Below are 13,795 nucleotides of genomic sequence, written 5' to 3'. Positions count from 1 at the left end.
AAGCTCCAAGATGGTTGGGACCATGCCTATCTTACTCATTGTTGTATCTCCATTACTTGGAAAAAAGTCCAAAAATCTTAATAAATATTTGGTGGATGAATAAATACGTGGAATTTACTTTCTTAACCACCCCTTAATTTTTTACTCATGCTGCCACTCATATCCCTGATATTTGGTCCTGATGTAATTAGCTGTACAGACCCAAGTACGGGTTACACTTAATTTCGTAAATTTATTGCTTCATCATGGAGCTGTTGAAGTACTATCTTTGGAGTGAAAAAGTGTGGGTTTGACACCCAGCTCTGATTGTATCATTCAACAACACAAATTTTGTAAGCACCTACAATGTGCCATGTGCCATGGATGCAATTATGTGGACGGCAGACCACAGGGATGTCTTACCACTGAGTGGGTCAATTTGGGTAAACAATATGGCACCTCTGCACTAAAATGTATGGAGTCCCTGGGTGGTGCAAACAGTCAAGTTCTCAAGTACTAGCTAAAACGTTGGTTTTTCGAACCTACCCAGGGGTTCCTCAGAAGACAGGCCTGGAGATGTACTTCTGAAAGCCTTGAAAACCATATGGAGTGTAATTCTACTCCATATACATGGGGTTTCTATAAGTTGGAATTGACTTGATGGCAACTAACAATAACAAGACCACCAGAATGTAAATTCCACGAATGCAGGGATCTTTGGGTGTTTTTTCACATAGTTTTTCCAGCAACTGGAGCATGCCTGGCATATAAACCAAAATCCCTTGCCATCAAGTCGATTCCCACTCATGGTGACCCTATAAAACAGAGTAGAACTGCCTCATAAGGTTTCCGAGGCTGTAATTTTTAGAGAAACAGCCTGCCACGTCTTTCTCCTGCAGAGCAGCTGGCGGGTTTGAATCACCAATCTTTGGGTTATAGCATCTAACATTTAACCACTGAGCCACTAGGGCTCCTTGCCTGACATATAAACCAAAAACTCACTGCCATCAAGGGGATTCCAACTCATAGCGACCCTATAGGACAGAGTAGAACTGCCCCTCTAAGTTTTCTAAGGAACATCTGGTGGATTCAAACTGCCAACCTTTTGATTCGCAGCCAAACTCTTAACCAGTGTGCCACCAGGTGCTAGATAAATATTAGCTGGATGAATGAATGAATCTCCAGGCTCCAGTTTGCTTTTCTGTATCAGAATTTCCTGGGAGAGCATGATGGTTTGAAAACAAAGTAGCCCTTTGTCCCACTGTCTGATTTTTTTTTTTTTTTAGTCACTATGTTGAATGTTTGTAATCTCAAATAAGATTAAAGGCAGGTTTGAAATTTGTATGCTAATCCCATGGGAGCAGGGGTTACACAAGGTTACAGCACACTATTCCAGATTGATGCTAATCTATTAGTTGCCGCGTTTTGGGTACCTTTGTATCTTGAATTCAGCGTGGCCACAAGAAGAGGCAAAGCCTTTCCTTATATCTTGCTAAAGTCAGCTATATTAAACCTACCGCATACCTCTGACCCATCTGGTGACTGACAAAAAAGAAAACAAGAGTGGACTTTCAAAACTGTTTTTTGTGAACCGTACACAGTCCTAATGATGAACACAGCTTTCAGTGCTAATAAATTCCTGCTTAAATAATTCTTCCCCGCAATTTTGCCCATAATTGCCTGGATGCTTTATATAATCTCTTTTTGTGGGAGGAAAACATTATGTTTGGCAAAGTAGAGGGCCAATGAGGGCAAGGAAAACCCTTGGTGAAATGGACTGGCACAGTGGCTGCAAAGATGGACACATGCTGGGGGTTGTGAGGATAACACTGGACATCATTTTGTTCTGTTGTACATGGGCTCGAAATGAGTGGAAATCAACTTAATGGCAGCTAACAACCACAATGTGTACCTTGGGCTGGAATTTTATTGTTGAGTATTGTGCCTTTTTAGTCTTGAAAGCTATTCTCTTTGAGAAAGAAAAAAAAAGGGAGGGAGGTGGTGGGAGTCAAGGTGAAGAATCCTGGTTTCTATTTCATCCACGAGTAGTTCTTTACAAGTTGCTAGAAGGGGACTTATCCTTTTTGTGCTGATCTTAATTTTAAAAAGCCTTTTTCTTTGCCATGCATGAACAAGAATGAAAATATGAAAGGTAACCAGGTGTAAGATATTGGTGTGCATGTGACTTTTGGAATAAGTGATCTGTGTAAGCCTAAGAGGAATACTGGGTAGACAGAGCACTCAGCGCGTGCACATGTGCTAGAGTGTGATGGTTGCACAGAGATGAACAGGGAGGAAATCCAAGTGATGGAGGTTTTGTGTGTGGCAAGAGTTTTATGGGGTTGGTATCTACTGGTGGAGGCTGATCAGGCATATCCTTCTGCTCATTCGTAGACCAGAGAACACAGGCTAGGAGAAAACTTGCGAGGTTATTTCTGGAACCTTCATGTCAAATGACTACCATACAACCTCAGGTTCTTGAGAACCGACTGATTTGAAATGCTTCCAAAGAAGAATCCTGTCTTACCCTCTCCAGCCCATTTGAATGTTTGACCACACTCAGTGCTGCACAATCTTCACTTTGTCTAACCTAAATTCTTCTAGCTGTGGTCCCAGCTCTCAGAAGAATGAAGTCTCTGTGGGGTAAGAACTGCCTTGGCAGCATAGGTTGCCCTAGGCGGTCTGGGAGGGCCATTGCATGGGGACAAGGGTGCTGTGGCTCCAGTGAGCAGCCACAGGCATTTCCAGTAAGAGTACACAGGCCTGGTGGGACTCTTGTTTTACTAAGAGCCTGCTTCACAGATACATTAATCTAGGAAGGAAAGGTTCTTGGTTCTGTGATTGGCTTTGAATGCCAGGGCTTCCTGAACACCTTCAGCACATGTTCTTTGATCTCTGAACTGGTCCAGAGGCATGTGAGGACAGAGAGTGGCCAGCGTGTAGTGGTGTTGGGGTGTAGTCCCTGCATTACGTAGTCAGAGTGAATGAAATGTGCCTTCATGTAAAAGCTGGCAGAACAAAAGAATTCCTGAAAGGTTGGAGAGGAAAAAACATTTTAGGGAAAACCATGGGTATTTTTGGCTGCTCTTTTTTAGAATGAACAGAACAAAGCTGCAAACTTAAGACTAATCCTGCATGTCAATTAGAAGAAGGATGGACTTAAAACATCCTAGGAGAAGTTTTTCTACAAGTCTCCCGAGGAGTCTCGGCAGCCAACTACTTAGAAAAGTAAAATCCCTCCAACTGGGAGCAAGCAGAGTGTCCACATCAGATGACACCGGCAGCGGCATGGAGAACATGGGTGTCCCTCTCTGTCCATTTCCTGGTAGACATCACAAGCACCCTTCCCATTGTCCTCTGTGGAGTGGCCAATAATACTAAAAGCTAACACTGACTGAGCGTTTTCTACGTCCCAGCACTGTACTAGGTGCTTGACATATAATATCACAGTTAATCCCTGTAGTAATAATACAAGGTAGGCAGGTACTATTTTCATCCCCATTTCACAAATGAGAAAACTGAAATCTAGGGAAGTGACTCACTTTGCTCAAGAACATACAGCACAAAGGTCTCAAAGGTCTGCACCCACTCAAGCCAGTGCTCTTAACCACTGTGACATCTTGCCCCTGAGAACTGTGGTGGGCAGTGTAGGCCAGGGCTAATCTCACAGTGCATGCAAGGGCAAGAGCTGACATAGGGTGATGGAAAGATGTAGAAACACATGGAAAAGGTGACTGCCATTTCTAAGTGCTAGAAGAACCTGTAAAATAAATATGCAAATCTGAATTTTATGTCATCTTGGTGGCTGGAAAACTGGCTACATAATAGGTTAGGCTCTGAAAAACAAACGGAATAAGTGGGGGAGACAGAGAGGACAGGGCTGACTTATTACCCTGAGGAGTAAAGAGCGAGGACAGGGAGTGGAGGTGATGCAGGAGGCTGGGACAGGCTGCAGCAGAGGATGGCACCCTGAGTTTTGGTTCTAGTCCAACACAGGAAGAGAGAGAGACTACAAAGCACATTCATAGCCGTGCTCTGGCCTGTTCTGTCAGAACGGCAACGCGGTGTAGAGGAACATCTGACCACAGAGCTCATTTCCATTGCAAATGCAAAAAGGTTGTATCCGAGTTTTATCCTCGGATGACGCAAAATGAGAAGTTATCAGACCCAGCATGACTCTGAGCCAGGGGCAATCACAGTGGGGCTGTCTAGCCATCTTAAGTCAACACTGCCTGACTGAACAACCAGATGGCAATGCCTGGGAATAAAGAAGATATAAAGCTCGGTGGCGTTTGCCTGTGAAACTGCCGAAGTCAGATCTGGGGATGGAATATTTTCAAAGCAATGTGCACCTAATTAAGATCAATAAGTGATAAAGGGGGTGTTTTTATCTTTACCTTTTTCTTTGCTACCAAGTTGCATTAGCTCTGTAGCTGTAAAGACACAGCCGCCAAGGTAGGCACCATACATGCTTTCTTCCTGATGATGCCACATGAGGCCGCAGGGTAGGGTGGCAAGGAGTTATTGAAACATGAGAAGGTTCCTCTAGGAGATAACAGGAGAGGATTGGATAATCCCACCAAGGCTCAGCAGCTGCTCCAGGGGCTCAGACAGCATTCACAGAATCTATTATGACCCAGACTATTTCTTCTTCCTCATGGAAGTCCATGTCTGGATTTTATCACTCTGGCCTGACCCAGTTCCCTGGGGGTGGATGCTTAGCAACTCCGGGTCCTTGAAATCCAAATCATATAATCTCACTGCTGATAAAAGGTATTGCCGAGGGAATGACTAATACTGTCCTGCCTGGCTGGCAATTTTATCTTGTGCTCCTTGCTAACTCCAGTTTCCACCTGTGGTGGATTAATTACTTTTGTGTGTGGCCTTTCTAGCCATGGTCTTGAAACTCCCACCCAGGTGATTGTGTGATAGGGTAATTGTGGCCAACCGAGGGGACTGGTCAGTTTTACCTTAAAAGAGAGCCAATTCCAGAGCAGAGGGGAGGAGCCCACCACCACCAAGGAAGGAGAGACCCAGCAGCAGTAGACACAGTAGACAGTGTGGTGGGCTTCCTGGCCCATGGAAAAAGCTGAGTGCCTTTGGGCAGAGACTGAGGGCAAGGGAGAGGCTATCCTGATGGACGAACTGTATCCTAAGTGTTCTTGAGCCTGAATTGTAACTTACTTCCCTAATAAACCTCATAATTGTGAGTATGGTCTGTGAGTTCTGTGTGGCCACTGCAATGAATTACCAAACCCAATAGAGAGTGCTGTGGGGGGGACAGTTGATGCCAGAATTGGTAAAGGTGGTGGAGAGAGGAGGCGTGTCTGACCTCCAACTCATAGCAATCAGCCTTGGGCTGTTGCTCTTGGTTCTCTTCCTGCTTGTGGGGTTGGATGAGGTCCGACACTGCCTCCAAGCCATTTTTATACCACCCTTTCTACAAGGTCGGAAACCCTGGTGGCATAGTGGTTAAGTGTTATGGCTGCTAACCAAGAGGTTGGCAGTTCAAATCCGCCAGGTGCTCCTTGGAAACTCTATGGGGTAGTTCTGCTCTGTCCTATAGGGTCGCTATGAGTCGGAATCAACTCGACTGCAGTGGGTTTGGTTTGGTTCTATAAGGTCAGAATTGACTAGACAATGTTTTTTTTTTTAAATCATCTCAAAATTCCACAAAGATAGGAAGAATAGAATTGACCTTAATAGAAGACCCTCACCAAATTGGGTTTAAAGTACGGACTCTTTAAACTGCCTGGTCCAAATTCCTGCCTTACTACAGATAGTTGTGTGACTTTGGGCAAGTTAAAGTTCCCTGTACCTCAGTTTCCCCATTTGTACAATGAAGTAAACATACCCACATCATGGGGTAGTGACTGTGTAAATATAACTTTTTAGAATAGGGCCTCACACATAATAAGCACTCAATGATTGTTAGCTATTAAGTTAAAACATCTTTCACAATCAAAGGCTGATCGACATATCTCAAGGCAAATGTTTTGCAGTTATTCTTTCAAAACTTCAAGACCACATGTCTAGTTAAGTCAGTGTGTATAAGATTGACAGAGTAGGGTCAAATGGGTGTGGGCATGAAGACTGGGCTGGGGAGGATGGTAGGATGCTAATGTCTGAGTATTTCTCAAGATTCCTTACCCAAAAGGGAAGAGAATCTGAGGGATGAAAGGTCACAGTGTAACCTCGTTTTGACCTTCGGGCTACCAGCTGAGCTCCGGGAAGCTGGCAGCCCCAGTGGACTCAGCACTTGCTGACTGAAGGGCTCACTGCCAGCCTGCCGCACAGGAAGTACAGACAAGGGTAGGCTTGTGATCCCTCAGAAAGGGGGCATGAGGCTTAAGAGAACTTATGAAAGATGTGAAGTGGAGCTCTAATCCTGGGACTGGAGACTTTGAGTTTTAGACAAAACGTCCCATACTCTTCTCTCTCATCACATGTAAAAGAAGAAGGTGAGAAGGAAAGCACCAGAAATCCTATCATACCCAAATCATTAGCCATTGGATAGCCTGTCTGATAACTCTGGAATTATCTCAAAAGAATGGACTTAACCCAAAGTGGGAGACCCAGGTAGCAGGCTTGAGAACAGACTGTGAGAGGGAAGCAAGTAATCACACAAACTCAACAAAGAGAACATTTTGCCTCCTTTGTGTGGCTATGATCATGAATGGATTTTGTAAAAACATAGGTTTAGTTTATTCTTCATGGTTTTCTGCCAGCATGAAGAACCACATGAAGTAGCTAATCAATCCCACAGAGCAGTAGAAGATCCTGAGCTGTAAGGTAACTCTGAAGGCCAAGAAGTCCCCAAATCAGTATGATCCCTCAGTTTCCTGGAAGTCTGTTGGATTAGAACATCAAAGATTGAGGCTTTAGCCCTGGGCCCACTCCTTACCAAGCCTGAAACCCTTGGGCCATCCACTAACCCCACTGAACCTCTGCTTTCTTCTCATGTGTAAAATGTAGCACCGGATTCCTACTGTAAATAGTGGAAACAGTGGTTGAATGACCTGCTTATGCCATGGGCATGCTGTGATGACCTAGTGAAATTATGTAGGTGAGAGCGCCTATGAACTGCTACGTCCTACACAAATGTAACGGGAGGATCTTATCTATTCTTTTCATTCAAAAGTAATTTCTCACGTTGAGATGCAAAAAATAACCCAGAGCAGGTGTCTGTACTAGCCTGATATCCCTTGGTTGCTCTATAATTCCTACACCTTTTGTAGCTGGAGTGAGACTGTGTTCCGTCTAACCAAAGGTGAGCAGAGGTGACCTGTGTCCCTCCTAGGAGAGCAGTTAAGCAGCGAGCACCTCTTCCATCTCTCTCTTCCCTGACTATGACAACCTGAGAATCTCCACTTTCTAGATTAGTTCCAAGACAGCGGGGGGCCATCAGACTTGCACTAAACTTTATGTGAATGATAAATACGCATTTATTATGTCTAAACCCAAAACCCAGATGTCTAGCCACTGGGATTTCAAGAATTAATTGGTTGCAGCAATGCTTAGCAGTCATCACCCTGATTCAGAACAGAAGTTCTGGTCAGAGGATGAAAGGTAATTTCAGGGATACGCAGAAGATTATGCCAACCTCTCCTTTCTGGAATTTGCTTTAGATCAAGAGTGCTATCCATTTTGCCCCAAGCTTTAATTCTGATTAGAAATCTAATCCCCTAGTGGGGAGCTGCATCAATTTTTCCAGACAAAAAATTTCTTTTGCTAAAAAAAGTATTTATTTCCAGCCAGATAACATTTTCCAACTACATACATGGTTACATATTGTAAGCTCCTTCTTTCATAAATGTACGTGTTCTGAGATCCAATTCTAATTATTAAAGTTTATACCAAACACACATCATTTTCTCTTAAAGTATAATTTAAACACACTGTGAACGTATAAACCATGACACGAGTGGCGTGCAGTTCTTCACTTAAGAGTCCAGAGCAATATCGACACATCGTCCCACAGTGAGATCCCATAGGTCAGCAGGCAGTAAGCGCCTCTGGTTCTGCCTCCTGACCATGTGGAAAGTTGCTTTGGAGCAGTGGCTTTTCTTCTGTGAAAAAGAGTTATATGCAGACAAAGAAGTGTCATGGATGCAATATGGAAAGGCATTTCACAGAATGCAAACAATATCCAGGTAAATTAATAAACTCTAGAATGAAGCTCCATTAAAGCAAATACGCCGTTTACACAATTGGGTGTTCTGGCACCTTCTCACTGGGTACTCAATAAATATCTATTAAATGAGGGTAAGAATAAGCAATATTGGTTGTCTTGGTACTTCAGCATATTTTTTGAAATTGGGCGTTATGTTGTGAGTTTTACTGATGCCAATTTTTGTTTCTTCAGATGAAATCATTCTGCTTGGAAAGCCATTCATTCCTTTTAAACTATCTTTAAATTCTTCATTAGCATTTAGGGGCATTTTTTTTTTTTGCAGACAGCCAGTCTTGGGGATTCATTGGCTCCACGAAGAACAAAACTGGTCCATACAGTCAAAGTCTTGATTTACCTCATGAGGTAAAAAGCCTGCTTGGCTCAGAATTTTTAATATTGAGTTTATTCTTCATACTTTTTCTCATTTTGGCTCTTGTTACTTTCCCAAGCCCCAAATAGCCATTGGAAACACATGGGTTGAGCAAGATACTTCTTGAAATCTCACTTCGATATCAACTAATTCCAGAACCATGGCTCCCTCAGGACTTGAAATAGTTGATCTCTTGAAGCTCTGTCCTTTGTAGAATTCTCCACCTGCTCCTTGAAGGTAAGGTTCTTGTTCTAAGGCTGGTGCTGAGGTGTTCTCACAAGGAAATTCCTAGAAAATCTCAATTCCCTTTTGATTCTCATACCATCTCTCTCATTTCTCATAAGGTTACAGTTGCAATTCTGGAGATACGTAGGAAAAGTTTCTAAATTCATCCTGGTTAATCATAGGAAGATGTCCCTCATCAATTGGGGTTAAAACTGGCTCTTCCTTTATGAAGTCAGGGTCGAAATTACTGACGTCTTCTCGGGATTTCTGTCAAAAAGGAAACAAGGGTCAGATTTTATGCACTTGAGACTTACTCATCTCTCATGGGACTGAACCTGTTCCAATGACTTCAGAGAACTGCTCTGTAGCTCTATCAGCATCATTATTCACAGTTATGATAATGATTAAATAGTACTTTATAGCAATTCTACTGCATCATCTATTATTAAGGTATTTAGTAACCACCAATTCTCTAATCCCATGAAAAATCTTGCTGAGCAGGCCAGCCTCAGCCTGGGGGGTTAAGGAATTAGTTGGTCACCTGAACCAGGTGGCCCCCTCACCCTTTATTCTCCATTCACCGAAGCTCCACTTCTTAACTGCCCTTCCTGAGGGGCCCCTGAGCTCATGTATTTGTCAACAGGGATTGAGTAAATTCACACTTGCCCGACCTATTGTTTGCTTGAAGAGATTTTCTCTGAGAAACTTCAAGAAATGTGGAGCTTAGGGAACAATTGCCTCTCGTTTTTCTCACTGGTCAGACGCATTATGACCTGCTGGAACAGCTGTGCCGTCCAGACTACAGGCTCCAGCCTTTGAAAACGAAGTGTTCCCTAAACCCAGAAGAGCTCCTGAGGGAAACCCATTAAACAAAATGGCTTTTTCTCTGGATGCCTCACATCCAATGGTTTAGCAGGCTGTTATAGATTAAGCTAGCTGTATGTTTGGAGAGGAGTCCTTGGGTGGTGCAAACGGTTAACACTTGGCTGCTAAATGAAATATTGGAGGTTTGAGTCCATCTAGAGGCACTTTAGAAGAAGGGCCTGGTGATCTCTTTCTGAAAAATGGGCCACTGAAAACCCTACGGAGCACGGGTCTACTCTGACACAAATGGAGTTGCCATGAAATGGGGACAATTCGATGACAACTGATTACTGGTTATGTTTGGAGAAGTTGTGTATATCTTTATAAGCTAATGCTGTATAGCTAATTTCTACCAACATTAGACTGCCGCTTCTCTTGCTAGAGTCAGTGACAGTTCTCTCTGCCTTTATACCATCCTCCTCCTCACAGCTCTCCATCTAGTGCTAGGTCCAGCTTCCCTATCTGCCCACTGTGGGGTATGTGACCCACAGATGAGCAAGAGCTCAGCTTCCAGACTGTAAGCTAGATGTAACTCAGAAAGGCTACTCCGCTCAGCCACACAGGTTGGGGAGGCACCCCTGGTTCTCCCAGTATTCCTCCAGATAAAGCAAGGTTGGTCTGACCTGGCCTGAGCTATGTGCTACAGTGGCCATTACAGATTTGGGGTCTCTGAGGCAAGGGGCCTGGGTCCAGTGAAGTGGGTAACATTTTACATCCTCTCTACTTTCTTAAGGGCTTTGGAAAGGCACAAAAGGCCCCCTGACTGAGGGGCCTGAGGAAATCGGGTTAGGAACAAGAAATTTTCTTGTCAGCCGAACTCTTTTGGAGGAACCTGGAAAGTTAAAAGGCATCTCAGAAGCCTGGGAGGTTTCAATTTAGGTTAAGGGTATGTGAGAGGTGAAAACTCCATGAGTCCTGGGCACATGGAGAGATGTTGCCTCAAGGGCAAAGAGCCCAGCCTACTCCTAGGTGAGGCTGCCCTGTAAAGTGTCAGGTGGAACTTCTGGTCTGGCCATTCCACAGGGGCCATGTGGCTGCCCATTGGACTTTTGACATTTAAAGAAAAAGGAAAGTTGGCTCAACAATAATGGCCTTGGGCACTTACGATTCTGGGTCTGAAAGGTGGCTCTAGTTGACGATGGTTCAGTTGGGCCCAGTCAATTTCCTTAAAGAAAGGATGTCTCAGGATGGCTTGCTCACCTCCCTGAGGCAGGCTGCCCAAGCGCATGGTGGGGTTCTTGGTCATGAACTGAGAGAGAGAGAGAGAGAAAGTAAGTATCATTTATTCACATACATCAGGTATGTCACAAGATAGCGGGTATCAGCTGCGGCAGAAGAGCCTGTGTGAGGCTCTGGCTGATCTTGCTTAACTAGCTGGATTTTCCATCAGCAGCAGCATAGCCAGTATGAATCATCTCTAAAGGCGCAATTGCTTGTGTGTATTTATGGTCTTCCCCACTTCCATCCAGACATGGCCACTAAAAGAAAGCTGAAGGGTCTAGTTCTCTTTTCCATAAACACCATGTATTTTTTTTTTTCCTCTTTAAAGAAAAGCAGCTTTTTATAAAATAGTCTGCCTTTCTCCAACACTGCAGTTGTAGACAGCAGGCATCTTATGAATGGGGCTACTTTTAGGAACAGCTGTGCTATTTTTCTGAAAGACCTGACCAGCCAGCCAGCGTTCCCGCTCTCTGACAAGGCCAGAGAGAGAAGAGTGGGACTTATTTAAAAAATCTGTTTAATGAAGCATAAATGGTAAAAACGAAACTTAAAGTTTTTTTTTTTTTTTCTGGCTACAAAAGTTGGCCACTTTTCATGTAACGAAGACATCACAGTTCTGGGTGAAAATTTTTCTCTTCAAGATGCTTTTTCCCATTTTGAAATAGGTTTAATAACTAAAGAAAAAAACTAGGAACCTGTTAATATAGACCAAAAATTAGAACAAGCATTGTCACATATTCAAGCAATATGTGTATATAAATCCTTTGTATTTGTATCAATTAGGAAACATTCTTGGGGCTGAGCTCCTCCTATAAAGATTTTCCAGCTAAATCCAGTTTCGCAAAATGGCCAATAAAGATATTTTGCTCACTTCCTGAGCAAGGACAAGTGCAGGATAATTCACTTTTCACGGTCAGAATGTGATTCTCAATTTCAAAGACACTGAAGCTAATTTAATTTTCCATTTTTAAAAGAAAATTTACCTTGGATAAGAAGTTTGGTTGTTGCTTTGTATTTAAATCAAGCTATTTAAAAATAGGTCTATGCAACTTAGAATAGCACACTTTTTCAGGTCTGATTTACGAACACAAGACAGAAGTAATGCTGTGTTTATAGAAATTGCTTTGGAGCTGAATTAGGGAGTAAATAAAAAGAGATTCTTGTTGAAGATGCAGAAAGGAGAAGGTAGTGTTTGGAGGCAGTCACCAGCATTGTTTCAAATGAAAATGATAATGTGGAGAGAGGAGCCTTCAAAATTCCTAAGCAAATCTGAACAGAGATACCTCATAAAATGCTTAAAAAAAAAAACTTCAAAGAAGAGCTAATAAAAAAATGAAGGCACTGATGGGGTATAAAGGCTACTCCTTTCTTCCAGGGACAAGGAATTAAAAGCCACAGGTGGTGCTGGATTGGAGGTGGAACCCCAAAGAAAAAGGAGAATTCTGAGCTACACATTTCCAGAGAAGTTACCACTCCAGGCACTTACAATGATCAATGTAGATTTGGGAAATACATATTTTATAAACAAACTAGGTTTTGTAAGAGCTAGGAGCTCACGCTGCCTGGGCTCTCCCTGGGTAAGCCTACGCAACTCAGAAGGGAAAGGGAAAATACCTACATAAAAGAAGAAAGTAGGTGCTCTCCTTAAAAAAGTCACTGGAATACCAGCTAAGTAACAACAACAACAAAAACAATGCTACAAAAAACTCAGGATACAAGGACAGCAAAACAGACCCAGATGGCTTGTGGGAAACTCCCAGGCCTGTCAATGATGTGAGCAGAGGACATCTTGTGAATGTCTGGGCACAACTTGTCCTTTTGGGCAAGTGGAACAGTACAGAGCTCTATCTGCCAGGGTGGCGGAAGCCTTGGTGTCCGAGAGACTTTGCTCATTCTTCCCTGGCCCTGGCACTGAATGTAGGCTTCCACAGGGCATTCTGGAAAGGGCAGTGCCTGAGGAAAAGCAGACCAAATTGTGCTCCTGCTCCTCTAAAAAACTGCATTCCTGGAACTGAGGACAGGCAGAATATCCATTTCTTTAGCTTGATAATCTGAGAAATCTTTTTAAATAAGGACAGCATTTTGTTTTGATTTTTGTATATCTTTGGTTGATCCCTTTAGATGCAGCCATGTTCCATTAAAAAAAAAATCTTTAATTGAATTTACAAACGTTTACAGGGTGTTTATTACATGCAAGGCAGTGTAGAGATAAACAGATGATAAAGCATGTCTCCCATCAAGAAACTGATCACCTAGAAAGGAGACGAGGAAGCAAACTTCACCTACAAGGCTAGATAAAATGGAAAGAGACATAGACAAAATGCTGTGGGAACTTAGAAGACAGACTGACAAGTAGCTTGTGTGTGTGTGTGTCTCTGTGTTTGTGCATGCATGTGCACACACACATACGTCCACACACGCATTAGGGGCTGGTAGTGATAAGCAAGGGATGGCTTCATGGAATAGACTTAGAAGATGAATACAACTATCACGGGTATGAAAGAAAAAAACAACTGTGCCTAAGACTGCAGCAAGGACAAACGCACAGGTGCACACATATACCTGGTATATAGCCTAGTACACTGGCACGCAGGGATGGTTGGGTAACTTTGGGGGCAGCCAGTAGGATCCATCACAAGTGTACAAAGAGGTCAGTGACAAGAGCTTCCCTGTGACTTGGGACGATGACTCTAGCCGCAGTGTGATAAATAAATCCCGAACAGGGAAGTAAGAGTCTGTGGCAGGGTGAATAGTTATGAGGCTGAGGCAATAGCTAAGAAGGCACAAATTCAGAAACGAGAATAATTTCTAGTTAATAAGAAGAAAAAGTTAGATGTGAGTCCTAGAAGGCTTATAGAGGCAGAATTAGCACAATCCACCGACGGCCTAGAGCTAGGATGAAGAGGTAAGGAAAGAGAGTCCAAGATCACAGGGTCCTCCCTGACTGTCTGATGGAGTGGTGG

General features: G+C 43.3%; 1 protein-coding gene across 2 annotated transcripts in view; it reads right to left on the bottom strand.

The window, feature by feature from the left end:
- Window positions 1-8,409: 8,409 nt before the first annotated feature.
- Window positions 8,410-13,795, bottom strand: part of PRKCH (protein kinase C eta) — a 277,251-nt gene continuing 271,865 nt past the window's right edge. For both annotated transcript variants that reach the window (XM_064292561.1, XM_064292562.1), the window contains exons 13-14: window positions 10,717-10,860; window positions 8,410-9,014 (exon numbers count right to left, since the gene is read on the bottom strand). In XM_064292561.1, coding sequence (XP_064148631.1) covers window positions 8,868-9,014; window positions 10,717-10,860 — 291 coding nt within the window. In that variant the 3' untranslated portion in view covers window positions 8,410-8,867. The remainder of the gene's footprint in view (window positions 9,015-10,716; window positions 10,861-13,795) is intronic.

This window comes from Loxodonta africana, chromosome 10 (assembly GCF_030014295.1).
Source record: "Loxodonta africana isolate mLoxAfr1 chromosome 10, mLoxAfr1.hap2, whole genome shotgun sequence".
In the NCBI taxonomy this organism is placed as follows: domain Eukaryota; kingdom Metazoa; phylum Chordata; class Mammalia; order Proboscidea; family Elephantidae; genus Loxodonta; species Loxodonta africana.
Note: the sequence above shows the minus strand (reverse complement) of the source record. Positions and strands in the feature narration are given on the sequence as shown.